The 22,625-nt window shown below is 42.5% G+C and overlaps 1 protein-coding gene across 2 annotated transcripts in view; it reads right to left on the minus strand.

Moving 5' to 3' along the window:
* Positions 1-5,701: 5,701 nt before the first annotated feature.
* Positions 5,702-22,625, minus strand: part of LOC116731541 (retinoic acid receptor beta-like) — a 147,305-nt gene continuing 130,381 nt past the window's right edge. The window contains exons 6-9 of one of the 2 annotated variants that reach the window (XM_032581353.1): positions 18,939-19,115; positions 12,775-12,979; positions 10,135-10,293; positions 5,702-9,252 (exon numbers count right to left, since the gene is read on the minus strand). In XM_032581353.1, coding sequence (XP_032437244.1) covers positions 9,020-9,252; positions 10,135-10,293; positions 12,775-12,979; positions 18,939-19,115 — 774 coding nt within the window. In that variant the 3' untranslated portion in view covers positions 5,702-9,019. The remainder of the gene's footprint in view (positions 9,253-10,134; positions 10,294-12,774; positions 12,980-18,938; positions 19,116-22,625) is intronic. The other variant, XM_032581354.1, reaches the window with a different exon arrangement.

Genomic DNA, 22,625 nt, shown 5'->3' on the forward strand with positions numbered 1-22,625 from the left:
CTATTTTTTTTGTTTATTATATTAATATGTTGACATTAAATTCAGTCCTAGGTTTTTACAAAAACAACTAAAAGGAAAAAAAAAAACACGTGAAGGTCAGACGTTTGACATATCAAACCTAAATAATATTGGTACTGGTATCTGAATGCAGAAGATCTGTTTTCAAGTTTTGCCACAAATTCCCAGTTGGGTTTAGGTCTGCGCTTTGACTAGACCTTTCTAACCTGGTTATATTTTGATCTTTAGTATTCTTCAGCTTTTTTTTCTAGGATTGTCTGTATTTAGCTCCACCCAGCTTCCCATCAACTCTGGCTAGCTTCACCCTTATGAGGAAATTCATATTTACAATATGCTGCTGCCACCACCATGTTTAACCACAGGTATGATATTTTGATCTGACCCAAACCCGTTGAATGGGCCTTATTTTTATACATGACCTCTTAAGTCATTCTTCCTGCCACTCTTGTACAACAACAACCTTTCTGAAATATGTTTTTTTTTCTCTGTGTTTATATTTCTCTTTATGTGTGCAAACATCCAAACCCAGCAGCAGATCCAATCATGTTCCTCAACGCCAAACCCCACCTGGAGTGTTCCCACACTCAGAAACAAGAAGTTTAAAATAAATATATTTTATTACTTTGCAAGGACAGTTCATGGTAAAGTTAAACAGTACATGAACATAAAAAGCATATGTTATTATACAAACAAAGACAATATTTAATATGTAGGGCAGAACGTGTCGAAGCTCATGTCTTGGTTGGGTCACCCTGTAAGGAGGGGGCGGGGCTAACGGCTCCCTGCTCCCTGTGGAACTTGTGTTCATGAAGATATGAGCGTCATGTCTCAGTCACAGAGACTTTGCATGACGGTGGGCAGGTTCTCCACATCTGAACAGAAGAAGGTGACTGCAGACACTTTTGGATGTTTATCAAGAACAGCCTCAAGACTGACAAACACAGAGCTGCTGCTAAAGCTGCAGTATGCAACGGATAAGCAATGTTTTTTATTTTATTTTATTTTTTACATACTTGTTAAAACAATGATATTATGAGACAAATAATCTGTTAAAAAAAAAGGCTGCCTCCTTCCTGTGGTGATGCAACTGTCTGCTGAAATGCGCCGCTCATTACTGCTGAGCCTGATGTGAATGCTAGGCTAGTTAGCATAGGCACTGATGGTGGCAGATAAGTAGGTTTACTGTAACAGTAAGTTGTTTCTCCACCATTAGCACATTTAGCGGTATGTACATAAGTGTGATTGACAGCGCTAATACACGCCTCCCAGCTCTGATTGCTTGTTACTGACAGTATCTCTGCAGATGGCAGTAGGACCACAGGCGGGAGGCAGAGGAGCTCCATTTCTGTCGCTGATTGTCTCGACAGTTTTAACAAATATGTGAAAAACATATTGTTTCTACAAGCTACACAGTGCTGCTTTATAGACTGATACTGAAGCTCAGAGTCAGGACCACTGGCTCCTGTGCAGGGCGAGGCCAACATGTGGCTCACAGGGTTATCTGACCTGTCAGTAAGACACTGTTGAGTGACAGACTTGACAGCCTATATGTTATGTATATGACACCTTCTGGTCAGTGAGGCGTTTGCTGGCACCCAGGCAGTGGCAGCATCATGACTGCCGGCAGCAGGAACAGCCCACTGATGGCAGGATGCAGTGATTCTATGCAAGTTCACCTCAAGACAACAGAATATCATTAAAAAGATGGTTTATTTCATTGCTTCAGTTCCATTACACAAAAAAATTTGTTGGATTTAAAACATTTAATTTGTATTAGAGATTAAGCTTTTCACTGAACTGAAAAGAATATACATTCACCCACATAGATAAAACACACATAAAGATGGATTCCAAGTTGTTTTCCATTCATTTTCATGATAGCAGCAAAAACAAACAAAAAAATTTGTAATACCTTTCTCATCAGACCAATAAAAAAGACTTTCTAATCCAGATCCAGTCTGGGCTCCTGTTGCATGAATTACTGCATCAGTGCAGTGTAGCATGGAGGAGATGATCCTGTGGTTCTGCTGAAGTGTTCTGGGCCTTCAACTCATTGGTAATGATAGTTCTGCTGTCTCTCGTCCCCGACCGACACCCCATGGCGTTCAGGTCGGGCCCGTTTGCTGGTAATACACAGTCGTTCTAGCAGGTACTGATACTTTTGGCAGTAGGCAGTTGGGTCGGTACCAGATCCTGCTGAAAAATCAGCATCTCTACGTAGCTTGTAGGCAGAGGGAAACATAGAGGGCTGCTCTTTGACCTGATCAAGCCCAGTGGATCAGAACCAGATAATTGACATGGAGACCCAAACCGTCACTGACTCGGACCTGGACTTCCAAATGAAAAGTAGATTTTACTTTCAGCTAACTGGACACTGGACCACCGAGCAACAGCCCAGTTGTTTTTAGATACTTCTACTGTCTCTGGCTCAGGATCGCTTCCACACCTCGTATGTGGGAGTTGTAGTCCATGTCTTGGATGTTTCTATGTGTGGTGCCTTTGAGGCTCTGACTCCTGCTGCACTTCAGACCCTTCAACATTCTTTGTTTCACAATCCTTTCAACCCTCAGCCATTCATTTTACTTGAGCACCATATTTACTTCTGCCATGTTTTTCTCCTTCCTCTTGTGAACAGCCAACTCCCGACAGTCAACACCTTCCATAAGGTGGACAACTATCAACCTACACCACCCATGATGGTGTAGGCCAGTGGTTCCCAAAGTGTGGGGCCGCAGTGCCATTGCAGGGGGTGCCATTGCAGGGGGGGCACAGGAAGGGGTATGGATGAATAAAAAAAAATAAAACAGTTACACAAAAGTGTTTCACTGTAAAGATGGTTTGTAGTGTGATTTGTTGCAACCTGAAGTGTGAAATAAACTTCAGTGGAGTTTGAAAACAAAATATGTGTATAGGTTTATGTCTGGTTGAACGATGTGTGAGCCCAGTTGATTTTTTTTTTTCTTTTTGGGGGGGGATTTTATTGTAATCCATAGGGGGGCCCAGAAAATCTTTGGGAACCACTGGTGTAGGCTATTCCATTTCAAATTAAAAGCCTTTTTTTATTGGTATACTTGTGTACTATTCTAGTTCTGAAAGCTGGATTTTGGGTTTTCATCCTCAAAATGAACAGAAATACAAGCTAGGGAATGTATGTGCAATGAATGTAATACAATCTTCAAATTTAAAAAAAAAATTTAGTTACTGAAATAAATGATTATTTTAATGATATTCTGTTGTTTTTGTGACCAGCCAGCCTCAACACTTAAAAGTCTGAACAATCATCTATAGAATCTCTTCTGAGGGGAAGATAAAGCGACTGTGTGTGGAGGAGATGTCTGATGTATGAACTCTGCTGCTAAAGCCACACATCGACCACACCCTGCAGAAGGTTACCCTCTGATCAAACAGCTGTCAGCTGATTGGGTTGATTGTTTGACGACAGCCGTTTGACATCCTGGGGCAACAGTGCCACAAACAGAACACGTCAGTGGTATTGAGTGCCGGTCCATTTGTCCCATTCATGTCGCACCTGTGTTCAGATCAGCTCACCGTGTTCCAGTTGCTTCCTTTCCTTCAGTGAGAGTTTGTGTTTCCAAGGACGAGTGAGCGTCTTTTCCCACAGAGCTGCCAATTGGAATGCAAAGCACACAGCATTTATATAACATCTCTGCAGTGAGCTAGATAGTAGAGTCTTACAGTACGACATTCAGCAGAACAGAACGAGGAATCCAGACGGTGGAGTTGAGTCCTAAAGGAAGCGGCGATCAGTCCCAATGCCTCAGGGCCGCTTGACGCTTCAGGGGCAGCTGTGGACATTCTTCAGCTGTGAAAGTTTACCAGCTTACAGAAGATAAAAACTAACCAAACACAAAAACCAGCACCTCTCCCTTCATCTCTCACCAGGAGAGAGAGAGAGAGAGAAAGTGAGAGAGAGAAAGAGAGAGAGAAAGAATTCCCTCTGTTTCAAAGACATAAGCGTAAGTACTCAACACTGCATATCATTCTGACACTCCGTGTTATTATTCACATTCAAACAAGCAAAAAAGAAAAGAAAAGAAAAAAAAGAATCAAAAAGCTGAAACTGCTCTGACTTCCCTTATGATATGTATTTCGGAGCCGGGATGGATGGAATGCAGATGGATGTTTGTTATGCGCCTTGGAGACCCAGAACCTGTTGCTGCCTTAGAGTCGACTCACTTTGCTGCTTCCTATCAAATACAAGAATGAATCAGCAGAGGCGGATGTATAGGGAAAACACTTCGATAGTTCAATTTGGATTTTGAAGTCATGTTCATATTTAAATAACTGTCATAACATTAAAGAGTGTACCATCACCCAGGACTAAAAATGAAGCAGACCAAGTTAAAGGATTAGCTCAGATCTTCTGAAGTGGGGTTCTGTAGAGGTTCTGACCAGCAAATGGAAAAAAGCTTTTAGTGTCTTTATTGTAATGATTACAGATGCTAGCTAAAGCGTTTAGCTAACTGGAGGCAGGAGAAAATGGCCAGATCTTTCCTTCCTCCATCCGTTGATGATTAGCTGGCTACATAAAAGCTGCTATGATTTTCCTTACAACAAAGTAATCAAACTATTTGGTAGTACATCCAGTTTCACAACATACAATCATGAGGCAACTAAAGAAAAAGCACTGGCTGTCACTACTTTAAATACATAATTAAAGAGCCTGTTGGCTAGCTTCCACCTCTACAGCAGATAGCCTGGCTAGTTAGCCAGCTTTGTAACACTAGGAAAACAATAGGGAGGATATAAGAGCTTGGTTAAAATCAATCATTTCTTAGTATTGATGAAAATGTTCTAGTTCCACCGGCAGATTTTTGAACTTATAACAAGTTTAAACTTATAACTTGTTATAAATGGAAAAAATCTGCCAGTGGAACTAGAACTTTTTAGTTAATATTAAGGAACTATTGACTTGAAATAAGCTCCTATATCTTGCTGAAAAGTTACTGGTAGGTTAATTTTGTCTAATGAGTTTAAAATATTTACTCTAGAAACATGGCAAAAATACTGGGTAAGATTTTGTGGTTTTGCAGTGTGGGGGGCAGAGCTACACATTCTAGATCTTTGTTTGCTTGTTTATGTGTCAAAATAAAAAAATAAATCTATGTTATAACATTAATACAAGGTTAAAACAGTAGACCCCTATTTGTACACTTTTCTGTAGAACAAAATTTCCAGCCATTTGTGGAAAATTTGCCTATTTACAGAGATTTTTGTAGAGCTCATCTTAAATATTTGAAAGAAAATACATTGGCGAAATGCTACTTGAAACTCTATTGGCTGGAGTTTACAAAGCAGCCAATCCACGAGTGCCATTTATTTTTCTTGGCACTGGTTGGCTGAACCCCTAAGAGCGAAGATTAGGAAGACGGTGAGAGTTAGCTTCTGCTGTAGTGCTAACACGGTTTCCAATATAGTGCCTATTGAGTTATATTTGGTTTATGAGCTAACAGTAATAAACATAACTGTTTATTGAAATAAACATAACTGTTTATTTCAATAAACATAACTGTTTATTGAAATAAACAGTTATGTTCAGATGGGCCGGTCGTGGTCCTTAACCCCCACCAATACTGGGGCTCCACTGTGTTCAGTATCATAGATTGATTAAGCAACAATAGTAATTATTATTGCTTTTCTGGTTTCAATTTTTATTACTATGAAACTGTGGTATTTTTTTTTTTACCAGCGGTCTACATACTGTGATATTATGAAACTGGTTTCATAATATCACACTATTGCACTTCAGAATCTTATGGTCATATCTGTATAACCATAAGCATCTGAAGTGTAATATTTAACACTTTTGGGTGGAGTCAACAACAAATAAGCAATTTCCCTTTTTAGGATCAATAAAGTCTGTTCTATTCTAAGTGGTAAATGAAGTTCCTTTTAAGCCCCGCTGTCACATTTAGAGATTGGAGTTGTTTGAAGGCACTTATGTCCTGGTGTTTTGGATCAGACATGACTAGCTCTGTTTAGCTCTAAAACGAAGCTCTGCTTCACTGAAGTGTAGGCGCTAATATAACCATCAACTTCAGGTGAGATATTTTCTTCCCACAATCTCTCACCATAACCCCACTTCCCAAAATCCAATCCATTCCTTTAACTCTAACCGGGTGAGATGTGGTAGTGTGGAAGTTTCTTTCTTGTTAATTTTGTGCAGCGAAGTCGATGTTTTCCTTTTAGATCTTCAGTGGAAATTCTGCTTTAAAAAAACGTTTCCTTCAGCAAAACAGACTTTAAAACAACATTCAGTCACTTTACTGTCAACAAAGAAGTGAATATGACTCTTTCCAAAATGAAAAAGTATTGCTTTTGGTTAATGCATTAAAAAATATCATCTGTGCTGAGATACGGATTACCACATCAGAGCTGATGGACCCTGAGGCAGTGGAGGGTCTGGGTCCTTCAGGAAGACATAACAGTGTCTTTTTTCTTATGGTTCAGCTTCACATGTGACCTTGGCTGTGAAGAAAGGCAGCTCTCCAGGATCATGTTTTAGTTTCAGAGGAACCTCCTAACGCCTCCATACCAGCTCAGCCGGATTCGCCTCCCAAAGGAAGCGTTTACTCGGCTGGCCGTCTGGAGGGGTCAGAGGTCATCTGGAATCTCCTTTTGCATCGTTAGGTAAAGCTTACACAGTCAGGTCAGAAGAGCAAGGCAAACATTTGGAGCAGAGCTACAGATCCCAGCCCACAGTGTGCTTTCTGCGTCAGCTACAATCATCCGGACCCATGAGGCCCGGTGTTCCGGTGTTTCGTGTGTTTAAGGATTGCATTGCCCCCCGTGTTTCACTGGTGTAAACAAGACACTTTATGAGGGAGGAGGAAGGTGAGAGGCAGAGCTCTGTTCATAAGGCCACAGCAGAGCTCTGGCGCCGTCGACAGCAGCAGATACACACTCATTAGGCCGACTTCATTCTGGGAAATATAAACCAGCTGCAGGCTGATGTCAGAATGGAAGAAAAAAAAACAACAGTTTGATCACTGAGGCAGAAACATTTACTATGAAAGCGGACCAGGGTTTTGGGTTGGATCTGGTTGGAACAATGACCTAGATTAGGAATAGTCCTAAATCTCACCTAATTTGTTTGTTTTGCAATAATAAAAAAAGAAGCTATCTCATTTTTACAGATGAGATAGCTGAATCCTTCCAGATGAACATAGTTGAATCATTCAGCCCTGATATGAAAGGTTTTGTCCCAGAGAATCATCGATACATCAGCTGGTAACCAGAACCAGATGATCTTCAGATTGATCGGCTGTGGTGTGCCTGTTAGAAATCCATCCATACTCCATATGGTGTGGATGTTTCTACTTGGAGAAGACTCAAACATGGTCAGTTAGTTTCAGATTAAGTCAGAAGAGTAGTATGAAGCTCCATAAACATGAAACAGTGCTCTCCAGGCAGAGAGGTAGTGACTAGAGGTGAACTAATAAACTGGCCGGTCGATAAATCGGATGACTGGCAATCTGAGCAGCTACTGTCAACCAAAGGGGTCACATCTGCACACTAGCGGTTAGCAGTACTCGCTCCACTGTTGACAACTTAGAAACTTTGTCTCTATATTTAGTGACTCTTCAGACAAAAATATTGGTATCGGTCAAAATCGGAATCGGGAGGTGAGGATTTTTAAAGATAACTGAAATCAGTGCAGCCCTGGTAGGATTAAGTCTGCAGTTCTATTAGGATCTAAGACAGAGCAAGACTTTCAGCAGATAACAGGAAGGCTGAACAAAGGCTTTTTTCCTCTTTCTTTTCCAGCCTGTTGTCAAGGAACATGTTGGGTCTGTGAATGTTGGCAGGATTTCAGAAAGTTGATGTCTGAGTTCCAATGGAACACATAGAGGGCTTCATTTCTAATGCTAACCATGCTAGCTGCCTTAATTGCATTTTCCTGATGCTAAAGATAAGTGCCTCTGCTGCTGCGCTAGCAAAACATTTCTGTTCCTATTATAGTTCTCAAACAGAGTTTGGAATCGTTAGCAACCTTTTTCAACAGGTCAAAACTTTACAAAAAAATAGATTTTGGTTTTTTGTGAAGTCAGTAATGTGCACTTTAACCAGTAAAGTGCAAGAATTGTGTCAGATTTTGATGAAGCTGACGGACAGTTTTAGCCTCTTGTCCCGGTTGTTTTTCTGGGCAGACTGCCTCTCTGTGTGTGCGTGCGCGCGTGTGTGTGAATCTACTCGCTCAGGACTGACCCGGCCGGTCTGATGAGTGTGTATCAAAGCCTCTGCTGTTTGCTTCCCTCCCTGAGGAAACAGCTGAATGGACTCAGCTGCAGGTATGGAGGGAAGCGCTGCATTCTGCCGGTGTGGATGCACACTCATCCATGAACAACACACACGTTACGCAAGACTAAAGAGCAGTTTTAAATATACAAACAGATGGAAAATGTCTGACTTCAGTTACATCTATGTGCAATAACATTCTAGATATATTTTTTTAAAAGAACTTAAAATTAGTTCTGCTTTAAACCTTGAAAATAATCAACATGATGGGACAAGCACCACAAAACTCATCCTACAAACAGAGGCCTGACCATACCATGGTATGTACAGTGTGTGTATGCCAGCAGTACCACTGATGGACAGAGATGACGGAGAAACACAGAGAGAGAAATCGTTATCAAACTCCCGTCATGCAGATACGAATTTACACTGGAGACCTGAGGAGTATCATCTGTGGTGTTTGGGGAGGCCCCCAAGGGCCCTCCTCCTGAGTTCTGACTCCAAACTACAGCTCCACTCACAGCCAAACGCAGAGCACTCATCCTTTGAGGCCTCCGTGTTGTTTTATTTTCGAGGAGAAAAAATTTTGAGTAAATTGGAGAGAAAAATAGAAGGATTTAAAGTTAATGTTACACCAAGCAAAAGAGAAGGAATAAAGAGGTTATAGAGGGTCAGCTCCTTGTTGGCTGATCTTTTTGTGCAAAGGAATGTCTGAACGAGTTAAAGAGACACCTGGTGCCTCCTAGGGCTCGGTGCTGGGTGGGGGGGGCGTGGCCTCGTCGGGGTCCGAGGACTCTGGCGACTCGTTGTCCTTGGTGCTGGGACTGGCCCCGGCCTCGGTGGACGTGCTGCTGCTACTGCTGCTGCTGCTGCTGATCTGACTGTCCTGTCCTTCTGAGTTTTCCAGCATCTCCTGGATGAGAGGAGGCATGGAACCTGGAATCTCCATCTTCAGAGAGATGACTCGCTCGGCTCCTGGAGGACAGTAGCAGAACAAGACCACTTTAATACTTTAAACAGTTCAGCTAAACGGAGTTCACAATTTAGTGGCTGAACTTCATTGTAGTTGCATTGCATAAACACAAACTGTGGAAGAACCACAGTGCTGGTTCTGTTGGACCTCAGTATTGACCATGACATATTACTGGAACCACTGGAGAGTTGGGCCAGACTCTCCGGTCCAGAACTCAGCTGGTTTGAGTCTTACATAAAGAACAGAAATTTCTTTGTTTCAACAGGAAACGTCTCATTGAAGTCACATGTGAAATACCCCAAGGTTCAATCCTAGGACGCCTCTTAATGTCTATATGCTCCTACTGGCTCAGGTTATAACAGGAAATAAGATTATCTTCCATATTAGAACAGATAAATGTGTGGATGTGCCATAACTTTCTCCAGATGAACAGAAACAAAACTGAAGTTATTATCTTTGGACCCAAAGACGAACGATAGAGTCAACACTCAGCTTCAGTTTTACAGATAGAAACTAGAGATCAGACTGAAATCTGAACCTTCAGAGACAGATGAAGACAGTTACAAAGTCGGCCTTCTATCACCTGAAGAACATTTCCTTGACAAAATGCAGTGTCTGTTACTGGTTTTCACAATTATTGACTACATGATTCGTTTATGACGTTTTTATGTTTTCATGATGTAAAACACTTTGAACTGCTTTGTTGATGAAACGTGCTATGCAAATAAACTTGATTGATTGGTACATTCAATTTGAGCTCATACAGTTAGATGTGAATCTAAACATGTCTACCTCTACAGACTGTTACTGGACTCCTAACCATCTCTGCTACATTTCTAGGCCTGATCTTCTCACCGTCCACCAGAAGTTGATGGCCTTCCTACCTTTAGCGCTGATGCTGCGCAGGTCCGTGATCTTCATAAGGGTTTTGGGGAACATGTGTGGCTTGCTTGGTCGGCGCTTCCTCACGTAAATCTTCAGAGCCTCCAGCAGTGGCTCCTGGAGCTGATCCACCTTGGAGGGCTCCTCCAGATCTTGACGGTCTGATACACACACAAACACACACACACGGTCAGCCTGTATGGCAGATTAAAGCCTACAATATGATCAAAAGACATTTTTACCAGGCTAATCATTGGGGTTATTCATAGTACAGAAGGGATCTGATTTACCATCAGAATGATTTTCAACATTCATTTTTCAATAGAAATTTCAGCTTTTTTTTTTTTTTTTTCCAAAAATTTCCACTAAAGGTTTTTCCAACTGTTACAGCTGACAACATGAAGTAATGTGAAGTGATGCAAATGTCTCACTTCTGGATGAATCAGGGTTTACAATAATAAATAAACAAAAATCATAAAACAGTCCTAGAATCTTTCACCTGGTGGCGCTGTGGTCATCCTGTTGCAACAACGAGGTCCTGTTGGGTTCAACTATTTTAGTGGAGTGTAAGATCTATTTTTCCATCCCTCCCACAGACTGGACCTAAGCTGTACCTCAGCTGGCCAGGAGGTGGCAGTGTGTACTCTGGAACCTGAGAGTGTTGGACCCGCTCTCAGACTGTGCAGTCAGAGGTGTGGTTTACTTTTCATAGATTATGCAAGAGCCTGTAATGTTTTCCCAGGTCTGAGTAAAAGCCCGCTGAGCGGAGTGAGCCCAGCGGAGAGGGAGACTGATCTCCTAACAAACTGAGAGGCGGGAGGGACAGACAGAGGAATAATGAGACACAAATGTGTTCAACTCTCCAGTGAAACTTTATGCGACTGAATGAGAAGGACTTCTACTTCAACATTAAGGCCTGTGCATCCTGACATGATGGAGGGACTCTTGCTCTGGTTTTCCTCCTCAGACTCTTCTCCTACAGCCAGCTGACTGATGCAGCTCAGCTGCCTCATACCTGCTCATCCTCTCCACCTCCCCTCTCCTCTAAGTAACAACAGCTGATTTCTAGTTCACTGTATCAAAAACCTGGCTGCAGCTTTACTCTGTAGTAAATGGAGGAATCAATAGAGGCTTCCTCTGAGTTAAATAAAGGGCAGTCCAGCACTTTGAATTGGCGGTGAATTAGCTCATTCTTTGAAGATTTACTTATTGTCCTCAAATCAGGTTTTTGCTAATGATGTGGTTTAATCAGGCTCCAGACTGTTTAAAGTTTGTCTCAGACTGAACTAAATTAATCTGACAGGTGGGATGAACAAAGCAGTCAAACCCAAACCCTCACCCACACCCCCTGTTCCTCCACCTTCCTCCACCTCAGCAGCTGAGAGTCTGATTTGAACGTAAATTTGAAAGACATTTTCCACCAGACTGCTTCGTGACTGTTACGAAGCTTCCGACAGTCACAGATGTTGTACCGGCTCCTGGTAAGTTTCTACTCTACTCAGGATTAATTGTTGATTAATGTTAATTTGAGCAAAATGAGTTCCATTGGATTGGTGTTGATTCAGTTGATACAGAAACAAAGATGGCGCAAGATCCCAGAATGGTAGTTTAACCAGACCCGGGTGTGGGATTGAAAACGTTCTTTATGCCATCCTGTTCTAAAATGCACACACTTGACAAGCTCCTTAAGCTCCTGACCTTAGTAACACTCACTCAGCCGAGCTGCATGGCGGAGCAGCGTCTGTTTCTCAACCAAAAATCATTGAGACGAGGATGTGATGACAGAAAAGTGGAAAATTAGAACACGTTGGAAAAGAAACCTGATGCCAATAAGCATGGCTGATTTTGAGTTCTGTCTGTTGTGAGTTAATGCGCAAAGTTGTAACATTCCTTCAGGAGCAACCATGACGACCAACAAGAAGGAATCTGAACTGGAACCAAGACTAACAGCACAAAGTGTGGCTCTGACTGTGGCCTGACCTGACAGCAGAGAGCTGGATCAGGATGGACAGTACAGGCTGCCGTCCAAATTATCATGGGATTACATGTTCTATGTATTTTATTCAATTATTTTTCTGTTCAGCAACCAATAAACTTATTTATAACTATGTCTTTAGAGTTTTGTAATGTGATAAAGCCACACTTTTCTGTTTATTCAGTCAGTTTTTAATACAGCTGACACAAAAAAGTTATAGAACTATAATTATGTGCTTTGTTTTTTAAAAGTCAGCATTTCATATAAAATGCATCCCTTCGAGTTCTGGAAAGACAGCCGACCCCCCTGACACATGAGAGAACTCATGGTTTCAAGAAAATTTCCATTTATCAATTAATTGCTAGTCGATTGATAAGATCAATCAATTTTAGATTAAGTCATTAATAACTTGTCATTAATAACTAAAGGCCCACTCACTCACAAGATACTTCAAAGTGTTTTATAGGAAGAACAAATTAACAGAGAAAAAAACGATTGATTCATCAAGAAATGGTTAAAACCTGAGCCATTTCAGTAGACTCATGTAATGTGAGCCAGTTTCCTGGTGTTGGTCAGGACTCTAGCCATAGCATTTATTAAGCCCTTTACTGCATCAAATCAAAACTAGAGAGGTTTGATAAGAGGCATTGAGTTCTGGTCTACAAACCTCCTGAGATGAGACAGATGGCGCTGAGAAGACCCGTCTCTGTGTCGTCCATCTCAATGGGCAGCAGCTGGTTGGCAAAGGTGAACACCAAGTCGGTGAGCGGGCCGAAGCCAGCGTTGTGCATCTGTGTCCGATTTAGGGTCAGTCCGTCTGAAAAGGTCATGGTGTCCTGGTCAGGAGTGTACCGTGTGCAGATACGCAGGATCTGAGAGCGAAGGAAGGGAGGGCCAAGGAAATGGTCAGAACAACCTCGGTAAACAGGAAACTGAACATTACATATTCATATAAAGAGATAATCAGATCAGAGGATCATTGACTCATGATATGTTGCTGCAATTAAATTAATCAAAATATAAGAGTAACCACAGAAAATAATCAGTCACTAGGAGCAACAAGAGGTCATTGATAAAGCAGCTGGCTGCATCCAAGTACAGCAATGGAGAGTTTAGGGGAGGAAAATCATGTGGTAGGAAAAACTGAACAAACACTTTCTGTAGCTGAGCCAGGCTCTGGGCAAACCTTCAGTTAGCTCGCACGAATATGAAGCAGGTTCAGTTGTTTTTATCGGTTTCTGTCCCCTTAGCATACAAGAACATTTATAGGAATATATAATAAATCAATAAAATAACATATTATATTAGCAGCATACCCACAGGGTGGCACCCCCCACACACACTTTCCTAGGAAGGCAAAGCAGAAGACAGCACTCCCCTATCTCCCATGTGCAACCAATAATGTTCTCATACAGCATGTAGCATAGCCTGGCGCTAGCTGCTTTAGCAACCAGGAAACCTCAGAGAAGCAAAACAGTGACCTTCCACTAACCCCTGCAGAATCACCTTGCTCTGAATGTGTGTTTGTGTTTGTGTGTATATGCAGGCGTGCGTGTGTGTGCACCTAGTAATACAGCTGATTGTGAGCGTGGAGCCTTTGAAGCGGTTTGAGTGGGCTGCCTCTGACAGTGAGTGGCAGGAGTGTCTGCAACATGAAACAGAATAAAACATGGCTGCTGGCGGTGGCTCTCACCGGCTGGCCAGGCCTGCTCCCAGACACACTCCGGCTCTGTCCCACACATATACATCCATACATGTTGTGTTTGATCTCTCCTCTGATACGCCCCTCACCTAGCACAATGGCTGCGTCCTTCACCATGGAAATGTGCTGCTGAACAGATGATGATGGCTGAGCGACAGCCAGAAAACCATCACACTCGGCCTTCAACTTCTCAACCCCGCTTCCCAGTTCTTCCCTCCACCACTGCTTGTCTCATCAGACAGTAGGACCAGGTCAGTGTTAGCTCCCAGACCATCCGTCAACATGCCACTGCCTGGACGACCAGACCAGGTCAATAAAAATCCATTTTCAGAATAATGTTCTCTGCATGTGCTGCCAGTTTTGTCCAGACTGGGCTCGACTGTTTGCATTTCCAATTATTAATAAACATCTTTGTGAATAATTTATAGATTTTATTGTCAGCCATTTCACAGCTCTCTTACAGCAGTCTGAAGCAGACTGAGTTGACATCCTTTCAAAGCACACATGCAGTGTTATTTACGGTTCTTTTCAGACGTTTGGTGAGCAGAAGTTCAATTCTCATAACTATTAGTTCAACCTCCATAACATTTACTCATCTGTGCTCATCACTGTAGCAGCTTCTCATTTATTCCAAGAAATTTCCAGTGCTTCCGCACATCTGTATTGTCTCTGTACTTTTCTCTACTGTAAATGCTATAAAACTAATAGTCCTCATTACATTGGTTTAGTTCTCGCATCCAAAAATAAAAAACAAGTAAAAATATGTCAAGGTAATTCTATGTATTTCTTTAGCAGCCTTTCCAGAAAAGGTGTCCCAGTTTCCTTTCAGGTGAATCTCACCTTTCACTGATCAGGAGGAGTGTGTGAAGCATTAGCTTGTAAGCAATGATAGAGTTGAATCCTATGACTTAGCTCTAAGTGACGTTGTCTGCACCATTTCAGTTTAGATGTGTAAGAATGATTTACAGTATTCTGTGTTGTTTGCTCCAATTTACTTCAAGTTTGCAGCTCTTCTCAGCCCTACCCGAAACATGTTTCTGTTTGGTGTACTACAAACGAACGAACGAACGAACGAACATCCATCCATCCAGTTTGTGTTAGTTGTTTGGAGAAACGCACCAGGTGTTGTGCAAATGTTCAGACTGTTGTGAGAAATGCACCAGAATGCTTGAAAAAAGATGGCGTCAGTACAGAGCCTCGCAAAACTATCCTCAGCTTTTTCACATTTTCTCATTTTACAACCTTCTGTGACAGAGCAACACAAAGTATTATATTACTGCAAGGTGAAAAGGGGAACACAAATAAAAATATGAAAATTACAACCTACTAACAGAATCCAGTGGAACCACTTGTGTTCAGAGTCACATAAACAGTAAGTAAATTCTGCTGAAGGACGAGGCCATGGTCTCAGACCTATTCTGACCCGCTCACTCCTGTCGGCCAACCAGTTGTCTGCCTTTTCCTTCCTCTTCCTCTTCATCTCTGTCCTCCTCTCTCTTGGCCATAACATGTATAGTGAAACATTCACATAAAACACCAATTTGCACCTTGGATACATGATGTTGCATATTGTTACTTTATATTTTAACCTTCCTCTCTGAACCAGGGGCCTCCACTATCCTCAACAATCAGGGAGCGGAGACTTAAAACCAACAGACATCTCCAAAGAGGCCAGGAGTTTTTATTCTTTCTTTCAACGTCTTTTCCTGGCTTTATCTTGAAAAGGGGGGGCATTCTTCTTTTTTAAAGCCATAGTTATATTTATACACTTAAACTGTATAATGCACTTCCCCACTGTTGGGAAAGTGCATTATGCATTATGCACAGGAAGCACAGTGTTCAAAAGGTCGGATACGTTTACACCACTATTTCATCTGCGGCCTCTTCTAGACATCCACCTGTTTCTGAGATTCTGAAAGTGTCACCTTGAAGTCTTAAGCATTTCTTTTTTCAACAAATCTCACCAACACTTGCATTTCGCTTTGAGCAGAAGCAAAACTAAACATATTGGGCATATTTTTCAGACACATTCTCTTTTAACGGAGGAAACCCAGTTTCACTCTGAAATGTCCAACCTTATTTAGGTACATTTATTTCAATTCCATGACAAGAAATATTTCAGTACATGTTAACATCGCTGCTCTACACATGCACACTTTACCTGGGACAGCATAAAACGCTGATGCTAATTAATATAGAGCTACTGTACATGTTCATGATAGAAATATTTGTGACATGACTGACAAAAGAACTTAAGGCGATAATAAAATGTCAATATATAAACACTCCTTATACATTATGTTGTCAGGATGACAACACAATGCCTTTTATGTCCAGATCCAAAACAATAAAAATGACCTTGATTGAATAGAGCCCTAGAGGTCAAAAATGTAAAATGCATATCAAACCTGTCATCAGTGTTTCTGCGTTCTCCCTCCTCCCCCCCGTCTGTGCAGTGAATGTTAAATACCCCACCTCACCCCACCAACCACCCCCCCGTCCGCCTCCCACTCCAGTATGCATGACAGAAGCAAGAGGGGAAGAGAATCAGCCATTTGCCGTTTTCCATCTCATTATTGCAGCTCCATTACTACAGCATGTCGCTTCACTTAACAACTGCTAAATGACAAACAATCACCCAGCAGCCTGCAGACATTTCCGCATCTGTGCTCAATAAAGAACACACTATCATTAACAAACACAGAGCCACTGACTGGTCATCAGTGACAATATAAGAAACACACACGTACGCACACAAACACACACACACAAACCATCTTAAAGATTAAATCAGTTTAGACAGAGAAAATGCTCACTACAGACATCTACTCTCCATAAATTTTTGAATTGATAGACGCGGTGAGTAATCTGACGTGTCTGACTCCGGCTGGTCAGCCCAGACAAACCCCCAATCAGGCCTGATGGGAGCTGAGTTGGATGATAAATGGCGTTTCCTCTGGAGAGCTAAGCAATTAACTCAGAATGCTATTTGAAGAAATGAAAAGATTGTTTCAAATTGAGGGAGAACAAGAACTGTAATCAGTTCAGAAAAGTTCAGTCAGACAGAGGCAGGTTCCTGCAAAGGTCACCTCAGGGCATTGCACTAAAACCAGAGCCATCTAGTTTAAATCCCATTGCTCACAAAGCAACTCAGTCCAATTCTATACAGTCCAATGCATTCCAGTGCAATCCCCTGTGAACTGCAGTTCAAACTTGCTAAAGTTGTACTAATAATTATCGTTAGGGTAAGTTTATCTTGTTTTGTTACGAAAAATAAATGTTTTCAAAGTGACATTTGAGGGAGATTTCCACTTTTCCAGATTGGTTGCATCATTAAAAGCTATTTGGACTTTTTGTCAGTCTGATCCAATCAGGAAACGCAGATAGATGAAGAAACAGATGAAGGCAGCTAAAAAATGACTTTCCAACAGTCAAGCAAACTGTAGTCTATTTTAACCAAGCAATCAGACAAATGGTGCCTCCAGAATAGTTTTTTTGTTGAGAAGTATGGACCGTCGATAGTTAACAGTTTACATCAGGGGTCCCCAAAGTCGGTCCTCGAGGGCCGGCATCCTGCATGTTTTAGTTCTCTCCCTGGTGGCACCACCAACCTTTTCAGCATGTCGGTGTTCTTCTTAGACCTTCTAACGAGCCATCATTTGATCCAGGTGCGTTAAACCAGGGAGAGAACTAAAACATGCAGGAGGCCGGCCCTCGAGGACCAACTTTGGGGACCCCTGGTTTACATGGAGCCGCTCTTCAGCTGAACAGCAACATTTTAGTTGAGACCCAGAGGCCTGTTTACACCAGTGACTGGATTCTCTCACATCAGCATTTTTAAAATCAGGTCTGACTGAAACCTTTCTGTAAAACCTCCCATGAAGGTGTGAAGCACTCCGCAGGTGTGACCCGTCACCCTACACACGGCCGTGGGGTTTATTCTACACATGGCGGATCACATAGAGCTGCGTTGTGCTTACTGAACCTGTTCAGTTTCTGATGAGGAATATGTTACATGAGCACTTGGGAGTCAGAAATGGGTTACAGTTTACTGTGAGGTGGAAGCTGAGAGTCAGAAGTGCATGTTCATTCAATGACATGCTAAAATCATAGCGCCACATAGTGGTCTGGCATAACAACTACAGCTGATGCATGGTGGCGCTGTGTAAAAGTGGAACTTTTTCTCAATCAGCATATGAAAATACAAGCAGTTTCCAGGCGCTCTAGTATAAACAAAGCTGTAGAGTCTTTACTTCAAAAACAGTGATTAGATTCCAGATACAAGATTCAGAGCAGAACCAGGAGCAAAGTCACAGCAGTTCATGTAAATGATCTTTTAATCAACAAACAACTTTTGTATTTTATTTTTCATGGTTATCTACACTGAAGACCTTGGCTGTCAACAGTCTACCACCCACCAACTGAAAGTTCGAGTCTAGATGGTGGTGCAGTCGGTCCTACTGTTTTTCTTGCAGGAAGAAGGTCCTAGGTTTGAATCCCAGCTGTGGTCTTTCTTCATGCGTAGGTTCTCTCCTGGTACTCCAGCTTCCTCCCACAGTCCATAAACATGACTGTTAGGCTAACTGGTCTCTCTAAATAGTGAGCATGGATGTTTGTCTTGTGCATCTTTGTGTTGATGGACCAGTGATCTGTCCAGGGCGGACCCCGCCTCTCGCCCGATGACAGCTGAAGATTAACACCAGCCCCCCACAACCCTGCAAGGACAAGCAGGTACAGACGATGGATGTCTGGCCTGCTCTCCCCAGTTGTTAGATTCATCAAATGGAGGTTGCTAGGGGTGATCTACTGCAGGAACCATATTTATTGGTCATAACCAGATAACCTTAACATAGAACCCAACTTCAAAAATCTGACCTGTCCCTTTGCACCAAAACAAAATGTAATAATATTGTGTTGATTCAAAATTGTTACTGTTAGTTGCCAATTTGTGTATAAATATGTTCATTTCCTTTGGGATTAAAATGTTAATATTGACCAAAGCACACTTTGATCACTATTCAGCATCAAAAGAGATACTTATTTGAAATTCGTAGATCAGCTTTGAAACAGAAAAAAACAAATAATGACAAACAAGCATGCTCTTTCAGAATTAAAGCAGAAACACACACCAGTATGTCCAGGCAGGCAGCTTTCAGAAGTGTGATCTGATCAGCGATGGTCAGCCCTGTAAAGCCAGGCACTCGTTTGGCAAACTCCACGATCTTGATAATGCACTTGGTGGCCAGCTCACTGAACTTGTCCCACAGGCCCAGGTCCAGCCTCACACGGTGGTCTGCACTCGAGTTCTGCAACGTACAAACACAGGCAGTCAAGACAAGGAGCCGCCGCTAACGATCTGCTCACTGCGCCCTCCTGGCTCTGCTCCACATCGTAGTAATATACAGTCAAGAGGTTCCATACGACCCGAGCTCTCAGAAACTCTGAGCCGGGTGGCGGCGCCCTGCGGTAATGAGGGTAACAGTGTCAGTGAGCAGGGGCGGGATGCAGAGACACAGCAATGACAGGTAGCAGTGAGCTGGGACTGCCATTAGTACAGATATACAGCACAGAATCGACACAAATACAGGAGTGGAACTAAGGAGGCTGGAGATGACGAAGCTACAGTGAAGAAAATGAAAAAAGTGGAAGCTAAATGTTCTCAGACAGTTCAGTGAGAAAAAACAGGGGATGAGAGAGGATAGGTAAGCTGTTAAAGGGGCAGTAAAATCAACTTTTTTAGCTTTACATCATGTTATAATATCATTCCTTGATCAAAAACATACCAGGAGCGTTATATTGATATTTCATGGATTTTTGGGGAATCCCTCAGTCTCTCATGGCAACCATTCAACTGTTCAAAACGCCTGGCTGGACTTAGCTCCACCTTCCAGGTGCAGTTTCCAAGATTCTGAGCTTCCGCTTCACAAAGCAGCGTTTTCCCTTGAAACTCAGCTCCTTCAGACTAGCCTGCAGCAATTAGCAAACACCTGGTTGCACTGTCCATCTGCTGATCTCATAATAGGAGGTAATTCTCAGTGAAATGCTAGTAAAAACATTGTTAAAGGGTTAATAGACAAGCCATGTTATGATGACCTCCTGAAGGCGGAGTTTCAGAAAGAGCAAGAGCTTCTTAAAGTGACAGAGGCCCAATTTCAACGAATTAAATTTTTAAAGTAATATTTGATATATATTTCATAACAGCTAAAGTTAACATACTTACTTTAATGGCACAATATGCCTGGAAAATACACCACACTTTAACTTCTGTATTTAGTTTCTTGACAAATGGCTATTTTCTAGATTCTGAGAATATTTAACCAGCGACATATCCCATTCTTTGAACAAATTAATGGGGCAGTATTATGTGTTTGATTTAGTAAATTAACGTCTTGAAATCAGGCCTCTGTCACTTTAAAAAGCTCCTGCTCTTTTTTATTACTCTGCCTTCTGGAAGTCATCACAACATCATTCCTCATTTAACCATCCAAAAACTTTTCCAGCGTAGCACTGAGAAGCAGCTCATATATGACAAGCTCAGCAGAGGTGCAGTTCCACCACATGTTGGCTAATTTCTGCTGGCTAGTCTGTAAGAGCTTAGTGTGGGAGGGCTGCTCAGTGAGGTGGCAGCTCAGAAGCTTGAAAGCTTAGAAACTGCAGCTTTGAGGAGGAGCTGCACCTCAGAGGCGGAACTAGGTGCATCCAGGCGTTTTGAACAGCTCAATGGTTAGCTCAATGGTTGCCACAGGCGATTAAATGATTCCTCAAACATCCATGAAAGTGTCAAGGCATAACTCCAGGCACATTTTTGATGAGGGAATAACATCATAACCTGATATAAAACAACCGCCCCGCCCCCAGAAATTTACATAACACTGATCAAGTAATTTTTCGTATCAAAACTTTGATTTCTTCTACAAACTAAAATGACCCCAGGAACATTCTCCCACAAGTCAGGGTTGCTCTGAAACTGATTTTGTTCATCGTAAATATGTTACTGAAGAAGAAGCAACTGGGAAAAGCAACAAACTCATATAACATCCAATGTGTAATCAGCATGTGGGGTCCAGCCCATGGAGGAGTCCGGGGGCTTGAGGACAGCAGCCAGTGAAGTGACTGCAGAGATAGACAGCTGCGTACATCCGTCCCCCTGAGGCAGCTGCTAGACACGGTCACACTCAAAGAATCTACTGTTAGGCCACCACAGAGACAGTGGGAAGAAGAGGGCGGCAGCAGACAGTTAAGAGAGAAAAAGATCATTAAGTATGATAGGGGTTAAGTGAGAGCCACATTAGGGCTGTGTTAAATCACAGACAACGAGCTGCAGTCGACACAACAGCGCATTCCACTGATTGACGTCCGGTTTGATGGGAAGGGAGGAGGTGGAGATGCAATGTGGGTAACAAAGTGTTTGTTTCTCAATGGACAGGGTGAAGAACGTGACAGTGGCAGATATTAAAGCAACTTATCTTGTTGTGCCCTCTGGCTGAGGAGGGAAAGCACAATGAAAAACAGGGCAGAGCCGGGCGTAACGAGGTGTTACCGTTAGGCTTTTTTTAAAACCTCCTCCAACCTTCTTCCCCCCACCCAGCAATCTCAGTCAATTACACCAGTCCCATAATTCAATAGAGGGAAACAAGGACGTTACCAGGGAATCCTAATTTCATTTAAGTTCATTTCTCCAAACAAATTAGACAAGTTGCTGCATTAAAAAAAGCCTGGCAGTGTAGAAACGAGCACCAAGAGGTACATCAGCAGGCTCCAGTGCACACATGCAGAAAGGGGGACGGCTGTGGAGGCAGCCGCCACCTGAGATAGATGGAGACAGCGGACAAAGCGTAATGTGGCTAATATCTGCAGGCCGAGGCGTGTTCTGCAGCGGCGGCCGCCCGCTCGGCCTCCTCGCTGACGACTAATGCTTTAGTTTGTCTTTGAAAGTGCCAGGCTCGTTTTTCATCACCATCACTGTCAGCGGAGGGTTATTCATTGTGGAGCTAACTCTGCTAACCCGCCAGTGAACTCCTAAATCACCGCAGACTAGGATTTGAATATTTCACCACATAATTGGAGCTTTAACCTAATCTACAGAAAAGCCGGAGCTCCTCCTCTGTTTCTGTTGAGGAGAAGTCAAAAGCTGTATCAGGATCCAATCCCTTGAAATAATGAGGAACTCCTCGACGCCTGAGAGCAAGCATAATTACCACTGATCCAGATTACAGCTTTATCGAAGGCCCGACTGTCGACTCCAATAAACAACAAACACCAGCTTATGTATCATCACTGGAAAGCAATATTTTCTCTTTTGTTTGACTATTTTCAGCCTTGGAGTTTAGCTCAATGCAGGCTGTTTACGTGGCTAAATGGAAGAAACGTCTCATGAGAGACGGATGAGGGTGGAGCAAAGAAGGGTTACAGCGATTAGGAGCTTTGTGTTTGTATTGAGAAGGGGGAAATACGTGGTTATTAAGATGGAAGCTGACTGTCGCTGAGACGACGTGCAGCTGCGCACAGCAGAGAGCTAAAAGCTGCTGACTGCCCTACTTTAGCATCACTTCCACCGCTCTGCTGTGAAACCTATTGTCACTGACTGAATGGATCTCATCACTGTAATAAGAGACACACTATTGCTCATTAGGGCCTCTGTTGCGTTTGATTATTTTCGTATAAACATGTTTAGGGTGGGGTTAGTAGGCCAACCCAACCCTAATGACTGACAGGTGTGTGAGATTTCTCACAAACTAACATCACCAAATCAGTCCCCAGACGCCCCCCAGCCCATCCCACCGCAGAGCGGGATGCCAATCATGGCTCACAGCCGT

The sequence above is a fragment of the Xiphophorus hellerii genome, chromosome 13 (assembly GCF_003331165.1).
Source record: "Xiphophorus hellerii strain 12219 chromosome 13, Xiphophorus_hellerii-4.1, whole genome shotgun sequence".
NCBI classification, from domain to species: domain Eukaryota; kingdom Metazoa; phylum Chordata; class Actinopteri; order Cyprinodontiformes; family Poeciliidae; genus Xiphophorus; species Xiphophorus hellerii.